The following is a 14,684-nucleotide window of genomic DNA, read 5'->3' as shown; positions in this document are numbered from 1 at the left end:
TGCTGCTCGGGGGGGGGGGGGGTGCTGAAAGTGCTCAGCAGTACATCCCGACCCCGCTGTGGGAGGAGGCCGCAGCCCGGGCACTCGCTCTCCTCCCTCCCCTGCCGCCACCCCAACCGCCACCCTCCGCGGGACCCGCCCAAAGTCGGCGGGGGAGCAGCCGGGGGCCACAGCCTCTTCCTGGCTCCTCTGGGCATGAAGCCCCGGCGGGGACAGCTGTCCCCGGTGCCGCTCCAGACCTCGGGGGATGCAGCCACGGGGCCCAGCTTCCGACGTGCCCAGCTTACGGTGAGTAGCCGTCCCGCCTGTTTAGTGACGCCGGCCCTTCGGTAGCTGCCATAAGGGCGCCGTGGCCGGAGACGTTCAGTCGCGGGGAAACCTCCCGCTGCCGGCCGCGACCCGACTCCACGGGTCTTGGCTCGGTTCTTTCCTGCCCGTAGATCCCCGCTGCTTTCTGGAGCTTGCTGGAGAAACGCGTTTGCTTCTGCGGCCGCTGCGCTCAGCCGTCGGTCGGGCTTCCGCAGCGCTGGGAGGGCAATGCAGCTGCGGGAGTCCCGGGCCCGCCCGAGCAGCGGCAAGCTGTCCCCGAGCGCCGCTGTGCAAGACGGAGCTGCCCCCAGAGCGGCGGCGGCAAGTGTGTCGGGTCTGTGCCATTGCGGCGCTCGCCCTTGCCTAGAGGGGTCTCCTTCCTCCCTTCCTTGGGCACAGAGCAAAGGGCCCCTCGGATGCCAGTTCCAGCGGCCGACAGCTAGTGAGAAGCAGCCCCCCCCCGCCCCCGCCGTTTATTGAGCTGAGGGAGCAAATAAGGTCAGTTCCCTCGCTCTGGGACTTTAGAAACCGCACCAGCCGATTGTGAAAAGAAACGAAGAAACTCTTTTCCCGGCAACACACAGCGGGGTTCTGTCGTGGTTTCTGCTTAGGATTTGCACCCAGGACTTCTGGATGGTGACTCTCGGCCCTTGCCACCTTCTTGCTTCAGAATAACAGAGTTGGAAAGGACCTTGGAGGTCTTTTGCTACCCCAGCTTGCGACCCTCCCCCCCATGCTTTTCCAGACAACCGTGATGGAGCAGCCAGAACTCCTGGTGGCAGGTTGTTCCACTGATTAATTATCCTCACTAAAAGGAAATTTCCAGGTTGGCTCTCTCTCTTTAGTGATCCTCCATCCATTGCTTCCTGTCCTGGTGTTTTGGAGACTAGGTTGACCCCGCGGGTTCTGCCTCCTCCCTTCCTGCGCTTCCTGCTCCTCTTTCCAAGAGTCACAAGGCCCCCCAGGAGCTCCCCCCCCCCACGCCTCCTTTCCATTTCAGGGGTCTGGAAACCTCCTAGCAAAGCCCAGGACCCGGTGGAAGAAAGGCAAGCCGGCCTCTCCTGCTTTGTCCAGCATGGTCACTCTCTCTGTGGTGCCAGCTATGCCGTGTGCTTGGCCAGTCATGTTGTGGTGGACCCGCAGAACCTGAGAGCCCCTGCAATGACACTGTGGAAGGGGACCTTTGCTCCACTTCCAGGTCCTTAAGGGAGACCCCACCCCAGCCCCTTGTGGTATCCCTGGCGGTGGGGCTGCACGTAGGACAGCTGCTGGCCCACCCCGCGGCGGGGGGCCCCCCCTTGGCTGATCTCCAGGGGATGCCCGGATGGTTGCGGTGGCTGGAAACCGGCAGCCCAGGCTGCTCCTTTGTGGGCAGCAGATCCACCTGCTTGACCCCCTGCGGCCCTTTCTCGGTCCTGATCCTAGATGGCAGAAGGTGCTCTCTCCCCCCCAGCGCCCCCTGTCCCTCCTCCCCCGTGCCTGGTCCCTGAGAAGGGCATCACCCCGTGTAATTCACCCAGTGTGCCCCTTGTGTCGCTCCGGGCGACATGGCACAAAAGCTGAAACCATCTGGTCACTCAGGGTCAAAAATACTGGTTGGCACATAATCTGTCAAAATGGGTTTTTCAGATATGCAAAATAGCAGCCCTCACTATACCTGTAATCCATCTGTATATTGTCCATCTCTGTGCTGAGAACACCCCCCCGCCAGCCACTCCCCTTAGCCCCTCAGAGAGGAACTCCCTTCTGCCTGCCCCAGGCGAAAGCCTTCTGCTGTTGGTGCTCAGAGCAGGAGGGCAGGTGGGGCTGACAGCCCAGGAAGCCTTCCTTGCCTGTCCATCACCCAGGGAACCGGGAGGTCCAGGGATGCCCTCCGCAGTGGCCCCAGAATGGCAGGCTCACGGGGTGAAAATGCAGGGACGCCCACAAAATCAGTTGGATTTCCAACATCTGCTTGGCATTCCCACCGCCTGGGTTGCATCGCTTCTAGTGGCCACAGTTTGCCTTCTCGGAGGCAAACAGATTGACCTGGCAGGATGATCCTTCATTGAGGCCTCCCCGAAGAAGCCACTGCACACAAGGCCACGAAAGCTTGCCAAGACCAGCGCTGAGTATCTGCGGCTGCCACACTACCAAATCCTGTGAGAAAGCGACCTCTTTGCCGGCTGCCCAGAGTCGGTTCTGGCCTCTAGGACAAAGGCTGCCGGCGCAGGTCCCTCACGGCTGTGGCTGCCAGGGGGCTCAGGGGAGGCTTGGCAAGGCAGCCGTCCATCAGTTTTTCAAGGCCCGGACTGAGATTTTCCCCCTATTCCCTGGGGGCGCCTCAGCTTCCCTCTCTGAAGGGCTCTTTCCTACCACAATTTCTACCCTCAGTTTGGGAGCTGGTCGGAAGGCCTAGCCAGACCTCCCCCTGCAGAGCTGGTGAAGGGGTCGTGCCAGGGAAGACCCCCGTGGCTGTCTCCCATTGCTCTGCTATCCTGTTTTCCTTACTCTGCTCTCTCCGGGCCCCTGGGCTGCGGACTAAGGGGGCGGGAGGGGTGGTGGAGGCTGTGCATCATAAGGGGACAGAAGTGGGGATGGGGGCGGGGCAGGGGGACTCTGCAGCAGAAGGAGGCGAAGGGTCTTCCTGGGAGACTCAAGGCAGGTGGTTGAAGCATTCACATATCCTGGCACTACAGTTTGGCCAGTGTAGACTTTTCCTCTAAGCTTACAAGATATTGGCAAATGTTCATTTTACTCTTGGTGTTTTTCTGCAGGCAGCTGTCCCACTGGAGGGTCCTGCTGTTGACTGGCCTGGCCTTTGCATGCACAGTTCAGGTGAGTCCACCCAGCCCAAGCCCAGAAATGCTGCCCAGAACTGCCTGATGAGTCTCCCCTTCAGCCCACCCGCCCCTGGAGCAGAGGGGCTTTGGGCCCACTCTGCTTGCAGCATTCACGAAGGAGGAAGCGGAGGCATTTATTGGGGGTCTCCAAATCAGGGTCTCGGGGAAGAGAGCCGCCATCGGCTGCTCCCTTGGTGAGTTGGCTCAGTCCCTGCAAGAGGAGGCCTGGCAGAGCCTCGAGGTGGACACGGAAAAGAGCTGCCCCAGAACTAACCGCGTTGGTTGCTGCCCCCGAACTGAGAGGATTCCTGTGGGCAGAGGCTTTTAGCAAGAGACCGGTCAAGCTGGACCTTCGCGGGCGGACTGGGCTTCCCCCCCCTTTTGAAGTGAAAGAGGGATTGTCTGGGAAGCCAGATGTTGTGAGAATGGGCGCACAGTCAAATGAGGTGCTGTGCCCACAACTTCACCCACTCACTCAATGCCCAGCACAATGGCATGTTCCCTGTTCATGCCAGGCCACAAGTTGGCATGCTCCTGAAATGCTTTTACTTCAAAGGAGCATTTTTTCCCTTCTTTTTAAAAAGAAATCCATAAATTTAGCCAATCTGAATGACCCTGGAGCAGCTTCTGGGTTGCTCTGACCACTAGCCTCCCTGGAAGGACCTGGTCAATATGTCCACTGCATTCATGAGCATCCCTTGAACCGGGGCTGGGCCGCTTTCATGGCCGGAGGGCCCGGGGGGCATCTGCAAAGGACAGGGGGGGCTGCGGTCTCCCTCTCTCTTTGGAAGACTCTGCAGAGCAACCATCAGGATTATTGGAAAGAAAGGGGGCCCCAGGGCGGCAACGAGGGGGGGGATGTGACCCAGAGTCTCGGGGTGCCTTTTGTGCTTGGGGAGGGAGGGAAAGAGATGTCTTCCCTGAAAGCATTTCCATCCTTCGGGCCAAAGAGGGTCCGGGTAATCCGCAGCCCCTTTTTGTGACCTTTTAGAAGTGTGTGTGTGTTTTTATATTATAAAATCAATAAAAATATTTTTAATCATAATAATAAAAAAACAAGTCACGGAGGGCAGAGAGTGTGCCAGAGGGCTGGAGAAAGGGAACATAGGAGGACTGAGCTCATTTCAGACCAATCAGCTTGAGGGTGGCGCCACCCAGACCTCCAGAACAAATGTTACGCTGTCGTTTTGTGAGTAAGAAGGAAAGAATGTGTGTCTTGGCAGGAGCCAGCAGGGCTTTATCAGCAATAAGTCAGATCCTTTTTGACAGAATAACCCACTCAATTGACCAGGGAATGGGGTGAACATGGTATCCCTCAGCTTCAGTAAAACATGGGACACGTTGGTCAATTATTATGATTGATTAATGGATTATGTACCATCAAGGCATCGTCCCTAGCCTGGTGATCCCCCTTTTCTGCTGGCTGGCCCCCTCTTCTTTCCTTCTGCCTATCCCAGACTCTCCTTCAGGCAGCTGATGTGATGGGTCTGAGAAAGACCATTCCAGCCTGGCCATTTGTCCCCCAAGTAAGAATTCCCAGACCAATAAAATCTCCCAAGAAATCCTGCTAAAGAAATTGACAAACTCTGACTTTGGGGGAAATGATAAATGACTGTTAAAAGTAAAATAATATAAAGTTGGTTGATTGAGGGTAATATTTTAGTGTTATTTCTTGTAATTCTTAATGGACTTCTGTTGTTCAGTAGGACTGAATGACAAAGCATTAAGAATAGGTAAGTAAGAAATGAGGTGAGATGTGGCAAGAAGAATAAGAGAAAATGCTAAGTTATCAAAATTGTCTTGATGAAGGGCCAGTCAGTTCTTTATGACTTCCTAGAAACATAGAACATTGACAGCAGAAAAAGACCTCATGGTCCTTCTCGTCTGCCCTTATACTATTTCCTGTATTTTATCTAAGGATGGATATAGAAACATAGAAACATAGAAGTCTGACGGCAGAAAAAGACCTCATGGTCCATCTAGTCTGCCCTTATACTATTTTCTGTATTTTATCTTAGGATGGATATATGTTTATCCCAGGCATGTTTAAATTCAGTTACTGTGGATTTATCTACCACATCTGCTGGAAGTTTGTTCCAAGGATCTACTACTCTTTCAGTAAAATAATATTTTCTCATGTTGCTTTTGGTCTTTCTGCCAACTAACTTCAGATTGTGTCCCCTTGTTCTTGTGTTCACTTTCCTATTAAAAACACTTCCCTCCTGGACCTTATTTAACCCTTTAATATATTTAAATGTTTCGATCATGTCCCCCCTTTTCCTTCTGTCCTCCAGACTATACAGATTGAGTTCATTAAGTCTTTCCTGATATGTTTTATGCTTAAGACCTTCCACCATTCTTGTAGCCCGTCTTTGGACCCGTTCAATTTTGTCAATATCTTTTTGTAGGTGAGGTCTCCAGAACTGAACACAGTATTCCAAATGTGGTCTCACCAGCATTCTATATAGTGGGATCATAATCTCCCTCTTCCTGCTTGTTATACCTCTAGCTATGCAGCCAAGCATCCTACTTGCTTTCCCTACCGCCTGACTGCACTGTTCACCCATTTTGAGACTGTCAGAAATCACTACCCCTAAATCCTTTTCTTTTGAAGTATTTGCCAACACAGAACTGCCAATGCAATACTCAGATTGAGGATTCCTTTTCCCCAAGTGCATTATTTTACATTTGGAAACATTAAACTGCAGTTTCCATTGCTTAGACCATTTATCTAGTAAAGCTAAATCATTTACCATATTACAGACGCCTCCAGGAATATCAACCCTATTGCACACTTTAGAGTCATCGGCAAATAGGCAAACCTTCCCTACCAAACCTTTCCCTATGTCACTCACAAATATATTAAAAAGAATGGGACCCAGAACAGACCCTTGTGGCACACCGCTTGTAACCTGACTCTGCTCAGAATACTCGCCATTCACAATAACTCTCTGATGTCTACGCTTCAGCCATCTGCAAATCCATTGAACTATCCAGGGATTAAGTCCAATCTTCACTAATTTATCTATCAGCTCTTTATGTGGAACCGTATCAAAGGCTTTGCTGAAGTCCAGGTAGGCAATATCCACGGCACCACCTTCATCCAACACCTTTGTGACATAGTCAAAGAAATCAATGAGATTAGTCTGACATGATTTGCCTTCAGTAAAGCCATGCTGATTTGGGTCCAATAAGTTATTGTTTTTTAGGTGCTGATTTATCCTCTTTTTGAGTAGAGTCTCCATCATTTTAACTACAACTGATGTCAAGCTAACTGGCCTGTAGTTACCAGCTTCTTCTCTACTGCCCTTCTTGTGAATAGGCACAACACTGGCCATTCTCCAATCCTCAGGAACTTCTCCTGTTAACAACGATAAACAAATCAGTCAGGGGGGTAGTAATGACAGTTCTGAGTTCTTTAAGAACTCTGGGGTGGATGCCATCTGGACCCATTGCCTTATTTATCTTTAATCGTTCAAGTTCTTCTAAGACATCGGCTTCTAAGATCACTGGAGCTGAATCCGTACAGTTGGAAGCAATGCTATATCCCTCTATAGTATTATTTTGTAAGGTGTCTTTTGAGAAAACTGAACAGAAGTAGCTATTGAAATGGTCAGCGATCTCCTTATTCCCATTAATGCATGTATTATTCCCCGGTACTAAGCTTCGTGATGCCGCAGCTTTTCTTCTTCTTATCATTAATATATCTGAAGAAGGTTTTATTCCCCTTCTTTACAGATTTGGCAATTTCTTCCTCTTTTGAGGCTTTAGCAGCATATATTATCTGTTTCGCCTCCTTCTGTCTCATTTTATACACCTCCCTATCAGCTATACTTCCAGACTCTTTATACCTCCTATAGGCAGCCTTTATGTTTATATGTTTATATATGTTTATCCCAGGCATGTTTAAATTCAGTTACTGTGGATTTACCAACCACATCTGCTGGAAGTTTGTTCCAAGCATCTACTACTCTTTCAGTCAAATAATATTTTCTCAAGTTGCTTCTGATCTTTCCCCCAACTAACCTCAGATTGTGTCCCCTTGTTCTTATGTTCACTTTCCTATTAAAAACACTTCCCTCCTGAACCTTATTTAACCCTTTGACATATTTAAATGTTCCGATCCTGTCCCCCCCTTTTCCTTCTGTCTTCCAGACTATACAGATTGAGTTCATTAAGTCTTTCCTGATCAGTTTTATGCTTAAGACCTTCCACCATTTTTTGTAGCCTGTCTTTGGACCTGTTCAATTTTGTCAATATCTTTTTGTAGGTGAGGTCTCCAGAACTGAACACAGTACTCCAAATGTGGTCTCACCATACAGCAGGACTACAATCTCCCTCTTCCTGATTGTTTTACCTCTAGCTATGCAGCCAAGCATTCTACTTGCTTTCCCTACCACCCGACCGCACTGTTCACCCATTTTGAGACTGTCAGAAATCACTACCCCTAAATCCTTCTCTTCTGAAGTTTTTGCTAACACAGAACTGCCAATGCAATACTCAGATTGAGGATTCCTTTTCCCCAAGTGCATTATTTTACATTTGGAAACATTAAATTGCAGTTTCCATTGCTTTGACCATTTATCTAGTAAAGCTAAATCACTTGCCATATTACATGTGCCTCCAGGAATATCAACCCTATTGCACACTTTAGAACAGAGGTGGGCAACAGCTGGAACCGGTAGCAGCAATGAAGATGCGTGCACAGCTCCAGCTGATGAGACTCAAACACTTCCTGGTTTGGTGGTTGCTCGGGACCACCATATTATTTTATATATTTTTTTTTAAAAAAACCTCATCTGAGCATGCACAGGGAGTGATTGAGGAGCCAGCAGCTTACTGATCTGCTGGCTGGGCAATCACTCCGCCCACCTGGGTTTGCCAGGTGATCAGCACCAGCAGCTTGCCTTAATTGCTATGGCCTTTGGGGCCTGGCCTTGCCCCTTTAAAAAAAATATTTCCTGGTTGGAGCTTCTGGAGAAGAAGGAGGCATCACTTTTGAGGACTTCCCTGAGCTGGTAACCTTCAGTACTCTCCTTCCTTCCTTCCTTCCTTCCTTCCTTCCTTCCTTCCTTCCTTCCTTCCTTCCTTCCTTCCTTCCTTCCTTCCTTCCTTCCTTCCTTCCTTCCTTCCTTCCTTCCTTCCTTCCTTCCTTCCTTCCTTCCTTCCTTCCTTCCTTCCTTGGGCGAGAAGCTTATTTTTATTTACTTTGTTTGGCTGCCAATGCTCGCTAATAGAGGGGGTGGGGGGGAGATTCAGCGTTTATAGTAAATGTTTTCATTTTCTTTTTCTTTTTTTGGCCAGCCACGTGGCGCTGTTGATGCCGGCTAACGGGGGCGGGGGCGATTTGAAGCACGAAGGGGGGGGTGGGGGTGGAGAAAGAGCAGCAGCGAGCGGGAGAGCCCCGCTTAGAGGAGTTGCCCTCCTCCCTTGAAGTCTGTAACTTGTCGCTAGCTGTCTGTGCCCCATGGCAGGCAGGCGAGAAGATGGGGGGGGGGGCGACTGCTCTTCCTCCATTTCCCCATTCCCCTTCATGGCCCTCTTCACTCAGGGAGAGAGAGAGAGAGAGGGAGAAAGAGGGGGGGGGAGAGACATAGATACAGAGAGCGCTTTTAGCCCCGCACACACGGCGCTTTCCCCCTCAGCCCTTTAAATCCCTTCGCGCGGGATTTAAAGGACTGAGGAGAAAAGCGCCGTCCGTGCGGGGCTGAAAGCGCTCTCTGTATCTATGTCTCTCCCCCCCTCTTTCTCCCTCTCTCTCTCTCTCTCCCTGAGTGAAGAGGGCCGTGAAGGGGACCGCGGGGGGAATGGGGCAAATGGAGGAAGAGCAGCTCCCCCCCTCCCCAATCTTCTCGCCTGCCTGCCATGGGGCACAGGCAGCTAGCGGCAAGTTACAGACTTCAAGGGAGGTGGGCGACTCTCCCGCTCGCTGCTGCTCTTCCCCCCACCCCCCCGATTCTTGCAGCTCCTCTGCACCAAGGGTGGGGGGTGGGGGGGTGGGGGAATGGAGGGAGAGCAAGAGAGTCGCCCACCTCCCTTGGAGTCTGTACCTCACTCAGAGAGAGAGACAGAGAGGGGGGGAGAGAGGGGGGGAGAGAGAGAGGAGAGAGAGCGCTTTCAGCCTCCCACGCACGGCGCTTTTCTCCTCGGCCCTTGACAGCGCTGAGAGCGGCTGGCTGGGGAGTTTGGGGAGCCCCGCCTGGAGGTTTCCTGCCTTCCCTGCGCGAACGGATTCAACCCTGCTGCTCCGCTCCCAGACCCGGAGTATAAAAAGGTTGGTTCTAGCCACTGGAATGGTCTTTTTGAATCCTTTTTTTCGCTAGTATACTAATTTGAACATTTCTGAACACAATGATATGAAAATTGAAGTGAAAAAAATAATGCTTATTTGTTTTATTTTGCATAATAAGTACAGTATAGTAAAGGAGAGGGGAACAGCAGGGTCGAATCCGTTGGCGCAGGAAAGGCAGGAAACCTTCAGGGGGCTCCCAAACATGGTAAAAAAATTGATACCAAAGATGGTCAAAAAATTCTGATTTGGCAGGCTAATCTATCTATAAATTGAAAAAAAGGTGCACACAGCACCTGGAGGAGGAGGAGGAGGAGGCCCTTTTCTGAGCAAAATAAACAAATAAGCATCATTTTTTTCACTCCATTGTGTTCAGAAATGTTCAAATTAGTATACAGTACTAGCAAAAAAGGTATTAAAAAAGACAATTCCAGTAGCTAGAACCAACCTTTTTATACTCCGGGTCTAAAAGGACCCGGAGGGTAACATCGGTAACTTTTTTTGCCCAGCAAAAACTAAACACAAACAACACCCCCCCCCCCCAAAAAAATCCCAGTACCTTTAGAAAGAACCCCTCAAATGAGACAAAGTCATGGGACTTCAAGTTTCAGATATGCAGGGAAATTTTTTTACAGGGTCTCAAACTTCATTTCAGGTCTTTTTAGATAGATAAGTATTTTAATGTCAATGACAAACAACAGGGTACTATGGAGAAACTTTGCCATCCACTGACCACCAGATGTCCTGGTATGTGACCACGGGGCACAGTTTGCAGCAAAGCAATTCAAATCATTTTTAGCAGAATTTGGAGTCCAGCATATCCTGGTTGTGCCTTTTCATCTGGCCAGTAATGGTGAGGGTCCACTAAAGAAGCATTAGCTCGGAGGGTCCTGGGGACTGGCGAACAAAGACAGACCAGTCCATGCTAGCACAACACATAACCCCGAACACAACCGCAAGCTGGAGTCCGGCAGAACTATTAATGGGTCGCAAACTAAGATCACAACTGGACAGGCTAAACCCAAACTACAAGGCTGAGGCAACCCCCAGGTTACCCAGTCAGTCTCAGGCATTTTAACACAGGACCCTGAGTTTCAGAATTCAAGTTTCAGAATTCTCTGCCAGGCCTGTGGTTTTTCAGTCTGGCCAGCTTCACCATGAAAGTGATGACTGCACTGTTGATTGATAATGCCCTAGTAAACTCTGCTTGGAAATGATCCGGAAGTTCCTTTTCCACCAGCGCAAAGCTGATTCCAATACAAACAAGATCTGAATCGCCGGTCGGAGTCCTGCCTCTTCTTCAACACCCAACGTAACAGATACCGGGAGGGGAGGATGTTTACTAACACACTGTGGGCGTTTGGGTGTTCTGGGGTGGAGCTCCATTTCTGCTACCCCACTGTGTTCCCCACCCCCACCCCTCCAGGCAGTAGCCCACCCCTGGACGCCCAAGGCTGATCTGGCAGCCATCATTCATCAGCACAAAGGCATACAAATCTAATAAACTATGCAAATCTAATAAACTATGCAAATCTAATAAACTGTGCAAATCTAATAAACTATGCAAATCTAATAAACTATGCAAATCTAATAAACTATGCAAATCTAATAAACTATGCAAATCTAATAAACTAACAAGGGCAGTGTCAGCTTGCCACCCAGACAGGCAGTCAAAGCACTCTCTCTGAGGAGAGCTCAGCCCTGGGGGTGGGGGGCTGGGGGGGTAAATGGAGAGTCAGCCAGGGAGTCGGCCAGGGAGCAGGCATGGCCTTTCTGGACCAGGCCACGCTTGCAAGGGGCCTATCTCACTCCCTGCCACAGCACAAGGCGGGGAGCGGGAGCCCCCCCCCAGAGGCTCACAGCAGTGCAGCTGTCAGTCCGTCCGTCCAAAGGGGAAGCTGGCCAGGAAACGTCGTCTTCACTGGATGCTAATTAGGTGCTAGTTAGTTTTAGAGGTTTTATTGCTTGTATCTTTTGTATTGAATCGTACTGAGTCCTTTGGGATAGAAGTCGAGTAAATGGATGGATGGATGGGTGGGTGGGTGGGTGGGTGGGTGATCAGGAGCACAGAAGCAAGGCAGGGATGGCCAAGATCTGTAGGAGCCGAGACAGGCTCCTTGTGGGAAGCCTCGGGGACAGGAAATCTGGCCGCGGTGCCTTCTGGGTCTTACCGCAGCCCTGTCTGTTTGGCCAAGAGCCTCCTGCCCCAAGGAGGGTCTCTCAGGTTGGGCTGGTTGGCACCCAGCTTCGCTGGGGGGGGAGCACTTGCTGCCATTGCCAGCAGAGGGAGAAGTTAGAGGAGAAGGCCAGGCCGCTCTCAGGCAGGGCTGGAGCAAGTGGAGGGAGAAGCCTGGTGGTGACCCTCAGGAGGTTGCCCTGGCCTGCGAGAGACTTGTGGCTGGGGCCTGAGCAGGTGCCCTCTTCACTTGTCCCGTGCAGTGACCGCATGGCCCCCCGGCCTCCTCAGGGCTGCCCTGCACCCCCTTCTTCCACGGGGGCTCCCTTGACTGGCCCAGGAGCAGCCTTGTCTCCCTTGGACAGCTTCCTCCGCACACGTCCCTCGGGGGCCCACACTGCCAAGGACTAGCTGGGCACGTGCTAAGAGGCTGCCCCAGGACGGCATGGAGGCCACAGCCTTGCTTCCAGTTGAGAGGAAGAAACGTGGCAAAGTCAGAAATAACACACACGCATGCACGCACTCTGGAGGCTGTGCCGAGTGGTGGCACTGGGCTGGTGCCTGCCCGCTCACTGGCGGTGACTCTGCCGTCTTCTTTTAAGTAGGGAAGGAACAACGGCCGCCTGGACCCGGAGCTGGACCCGGAGCCCCAGCACCAACAGTGGGCAGCCCAAGGGACGTGGACCGACTGGGGCAGTTGGAGTGCTTGTTCCAGTACCTGCGGGCGTGGCGTCTCCTTCCGGATCCGGAGGTGCATCAGGTGGGCACACCTGCTCAGGGAAAAGGCTCCTCAGAATGACAAGCACGACAGCCATCAGCCGGAGGGGACTTTGGAGGTCTCAAGCAGGAGACCTCAAGAGACCCTGCTGGGCCGATGGCTGTCCCGGCTCTTCTTCAAAGCCTCCAGGGTTGGGACCGTTCCCCCAACACCTCTGGAAGCGAGCAGTTCCTTCTAGTTCGTCCTTCTGGGTTGATTCTCTCCTTGATTACTTTCATTGTCTCCTGCCCTCCCTCCATGGACTTTGGGAGAGTAAATTGACCCCCCCCTCCTCTTTGTGGCAGCTCCTTAGATATTGTTAAGGCAGCCTAGAAATGTGCTGGGGGCTTTTTTGGCAGCTGCTGCACACGGCTGGCTGCTATTTCAATGATGGTCCCACTCGGACCCCAAGGTCCCTCTCAGAGTTGCTCCCGTTGAGCAAGGCAGCACCTGTACTGCACCTGTGCGGTTTGTTTCTCTTGCCTAAATGTAGAACCTCCGTTTTTTCACCACTGGATTTCATTTCGTTAGCTCCTTCTGCCTCTTGAGCCTCTCTTCTGTTGTGCCGTTTGTCTTGGGCCACAGGCTTCCTGGAGAAGACCCCTGCCCAGCGGAGCCCCGGGAGTATCGCGTCTGTGAGCAGAAAGTGAGTACCCCCTCCCCCCGCTGAGCCTGTCTTGATAGGGGGCAGGTGGGCTGAACCATGAGGCTGGAAGCCTCTTGCAGACATCAGTCGTGGGTGGGGTGGGGGGCAAGAAAAAGGCACCTGGGGGCCCTGCTTTGACCCACACTCCTTGCATGCTCAGGGGAGCCGTTGCTGGCATGGCCTGGGAGGAAGTCCAAGCGTCCCGTGGTCCCTGCGTGGCCTTTGTGACCAGCAGCAGCATGCAACATATAAGCGCACCCCCAAATTATGGGGAGGCAGATCAGCCGCGTCCCCACATTCAGTGCGATTATGATTTGGGAGTTCGGCTGCCGGTGCCCATTTACCACATCCAGGGCATCCAGCAGCTCCAGGGTTTCCCCCTGTGGCACCCCCAAAACCAAGAGGGGAGCCAGGGGCAAAGGTCACTTGCCTGACGCCTGGTTGAACAACCCTGGGCGATTCTCTTGAGAACCCTAGCAGGCAAAGGTCATGCGGTCAGGGACCTAACGACAGCAGCACCCGAAGTCGAGTGAGAGGCCCTGGTGTTACAGGTGACTTCTACCACCTTTCATGACCATTGTAATTGCTCTCTGATTCTGGATCAGGATGTTGGTGTTCTTGTTTGTCATTGTTGGCTCTGATGGGCTGCCCTGACTGGGGTAGGTGTCATTTATGGAATGGACGGGCGGACGGACGGATGGGCGAAGGGTCAAGCTGCGGGTGTCTTTTCTTGCCCTCCTGCAGTTACGTTCTCACAATGGTTGTCTCCCTCCCTCCCTCTCACAGGCCTGCCCAGCGGGCACTGCCCCCTTCAGGGCCCTGCAGTGCACTCTCTACAACAGCCGGGCCATCCTTGGGGGGCAGGCCCAGTACCAGTGGGTCCCCTTCCATGGAGGTGAGAACGTTGGCCAGGGCAGCCTGCCCCTCGAGGTCACTGGGGGAGGTGGGGGGGGCTTGGCTGTGCTCAGGGGCACCACTGGTGTGCGAGAGCATTAAGGGTGCTAAGACAGAGCCCAGGCCCCCAAGTGCCCCCCCCAGAAATCAGGGCTCTGCTGGGAACCGACTTTAATATTAGTACTGGGGTGTCAGATTAACTGTTTAAAATGAGTCGGATTATGATGTGTTGTTTTTATAGGCTGTAAACCGCCCTGAGTATAAATCCAAACAAACAAACTCTAGATCTGCGTATGTTGTATGCTACACACACACACACACGCATGCACGCACGCAAACACACAGCCCTGCAGTTGCCTGGATGGGAATTGGCTGAAGGGGGAGAAAGTGCTTTGAAACACTCCCACCCCCACCCCCCCCAAGGGGAAAGGGACCCGGGATCGTTGACTCTCCAGGGCCGGAGGAGGCACGAGAACAGCAGACTGGTCAGCAAAGGCAGCAAGAGGGACTGAAAAACCTGGACCCTAGTCCAGCACTGTGTGACCTTTAGGCCAACCCCCCCCCCACTCCAATCAAAGACATTTTTTGTGCCACTGCTCCGCTCTCACGACACCCCCTCTGCCCCCCCCAGCTGCCAACCTCTGTGACCTGAACTGCCTGGCGATGGGCCACAATTTCTACTACAGCTTCGGCCGAGTCCTGGACGGGACCCCCTGCAGCCCAGCATCGCCGGAACTCTGCATCAGTGGCCGCTGCTTGGTGAGTCAGCCAGTGCCAGCTGTGGCGGGTGG

General features: G+C 52.4%; 1 protein-coding gene across 1 annotated transcript; it reads left to right on the top strand.

Moving 5' to 3' along the window:
* The first annotated feature begins 201 nt into the window (after positions 1-201).
* On the top strand, positions 202-14,643 carry LOC139155919 (A disintegrin and metalloproteinase with thrombospondin motifs 17-like). The gene is made up of 5 exons (XM_070731294.1): positions 202-288; positions 3,066-3,126; positions 12,202-12,356; positions 12,939-12,999; positions 14,525-14,643. The coding sequence occupies exons 1-5, from the start codon at positions 248-250 to the stop codon at positions 14,543-14,545; spliced, it is 339 nt and encodes a 112-aa protein (XP_070587395.1). The 5' UTR covers positions 202-247; the 3' UTR covers positions 14,546-14,643.
* The last annotated feature ends 41 nt before the right edge of the window (positions 14,644-14,684 follow it).

This window comes from Erythrolamprus reginae, unplaced genomic scaffold (assembly GCF_031021105.1).
Source record: "Erythrolamprus reginae isolate rEryReg1 unplaced genomic scaffold, rEryReg1.hap1 scaffold_138, whole genome shotgun sequence".
Taxonomy (NCBI): Eukaryota; Metazoa; Chordata; class Lepidosauria; order Squamata; family Dipsadidae; genus Erythrolamprus; species Erythrolamprus reginae.
The sequence above is the reverse complement of the archived record's forward strand: the minus strand, read 5'-3'. Positions and strand labels throughout refer to the sequence as shown.

Bases quoted from the DNA above. Each gene is read 5' to 3' on its own strand.
- LOC139155919 (XM_070731294.1), top strand. From the start codon at position 248: ATGCAGCCACGGGGCCCAGCTTCCGACGTGCCCAGCTTACG. The intron at 289-3,065 runs GTGAGTAGCCGT...GTTTTTCTGCAG, and splicing joins TCCGACGTGCCCAGCTTACG to GCAGCTGTCCCACTGGAGGG. The intron at 13,000-14,524 runs GTGAGTACCCCC...TGCCCCCCCCAG, and splicing joins ATCGCGTCTGTGAGCAGAAA to CTGCCAACCTCTGTGACCTG.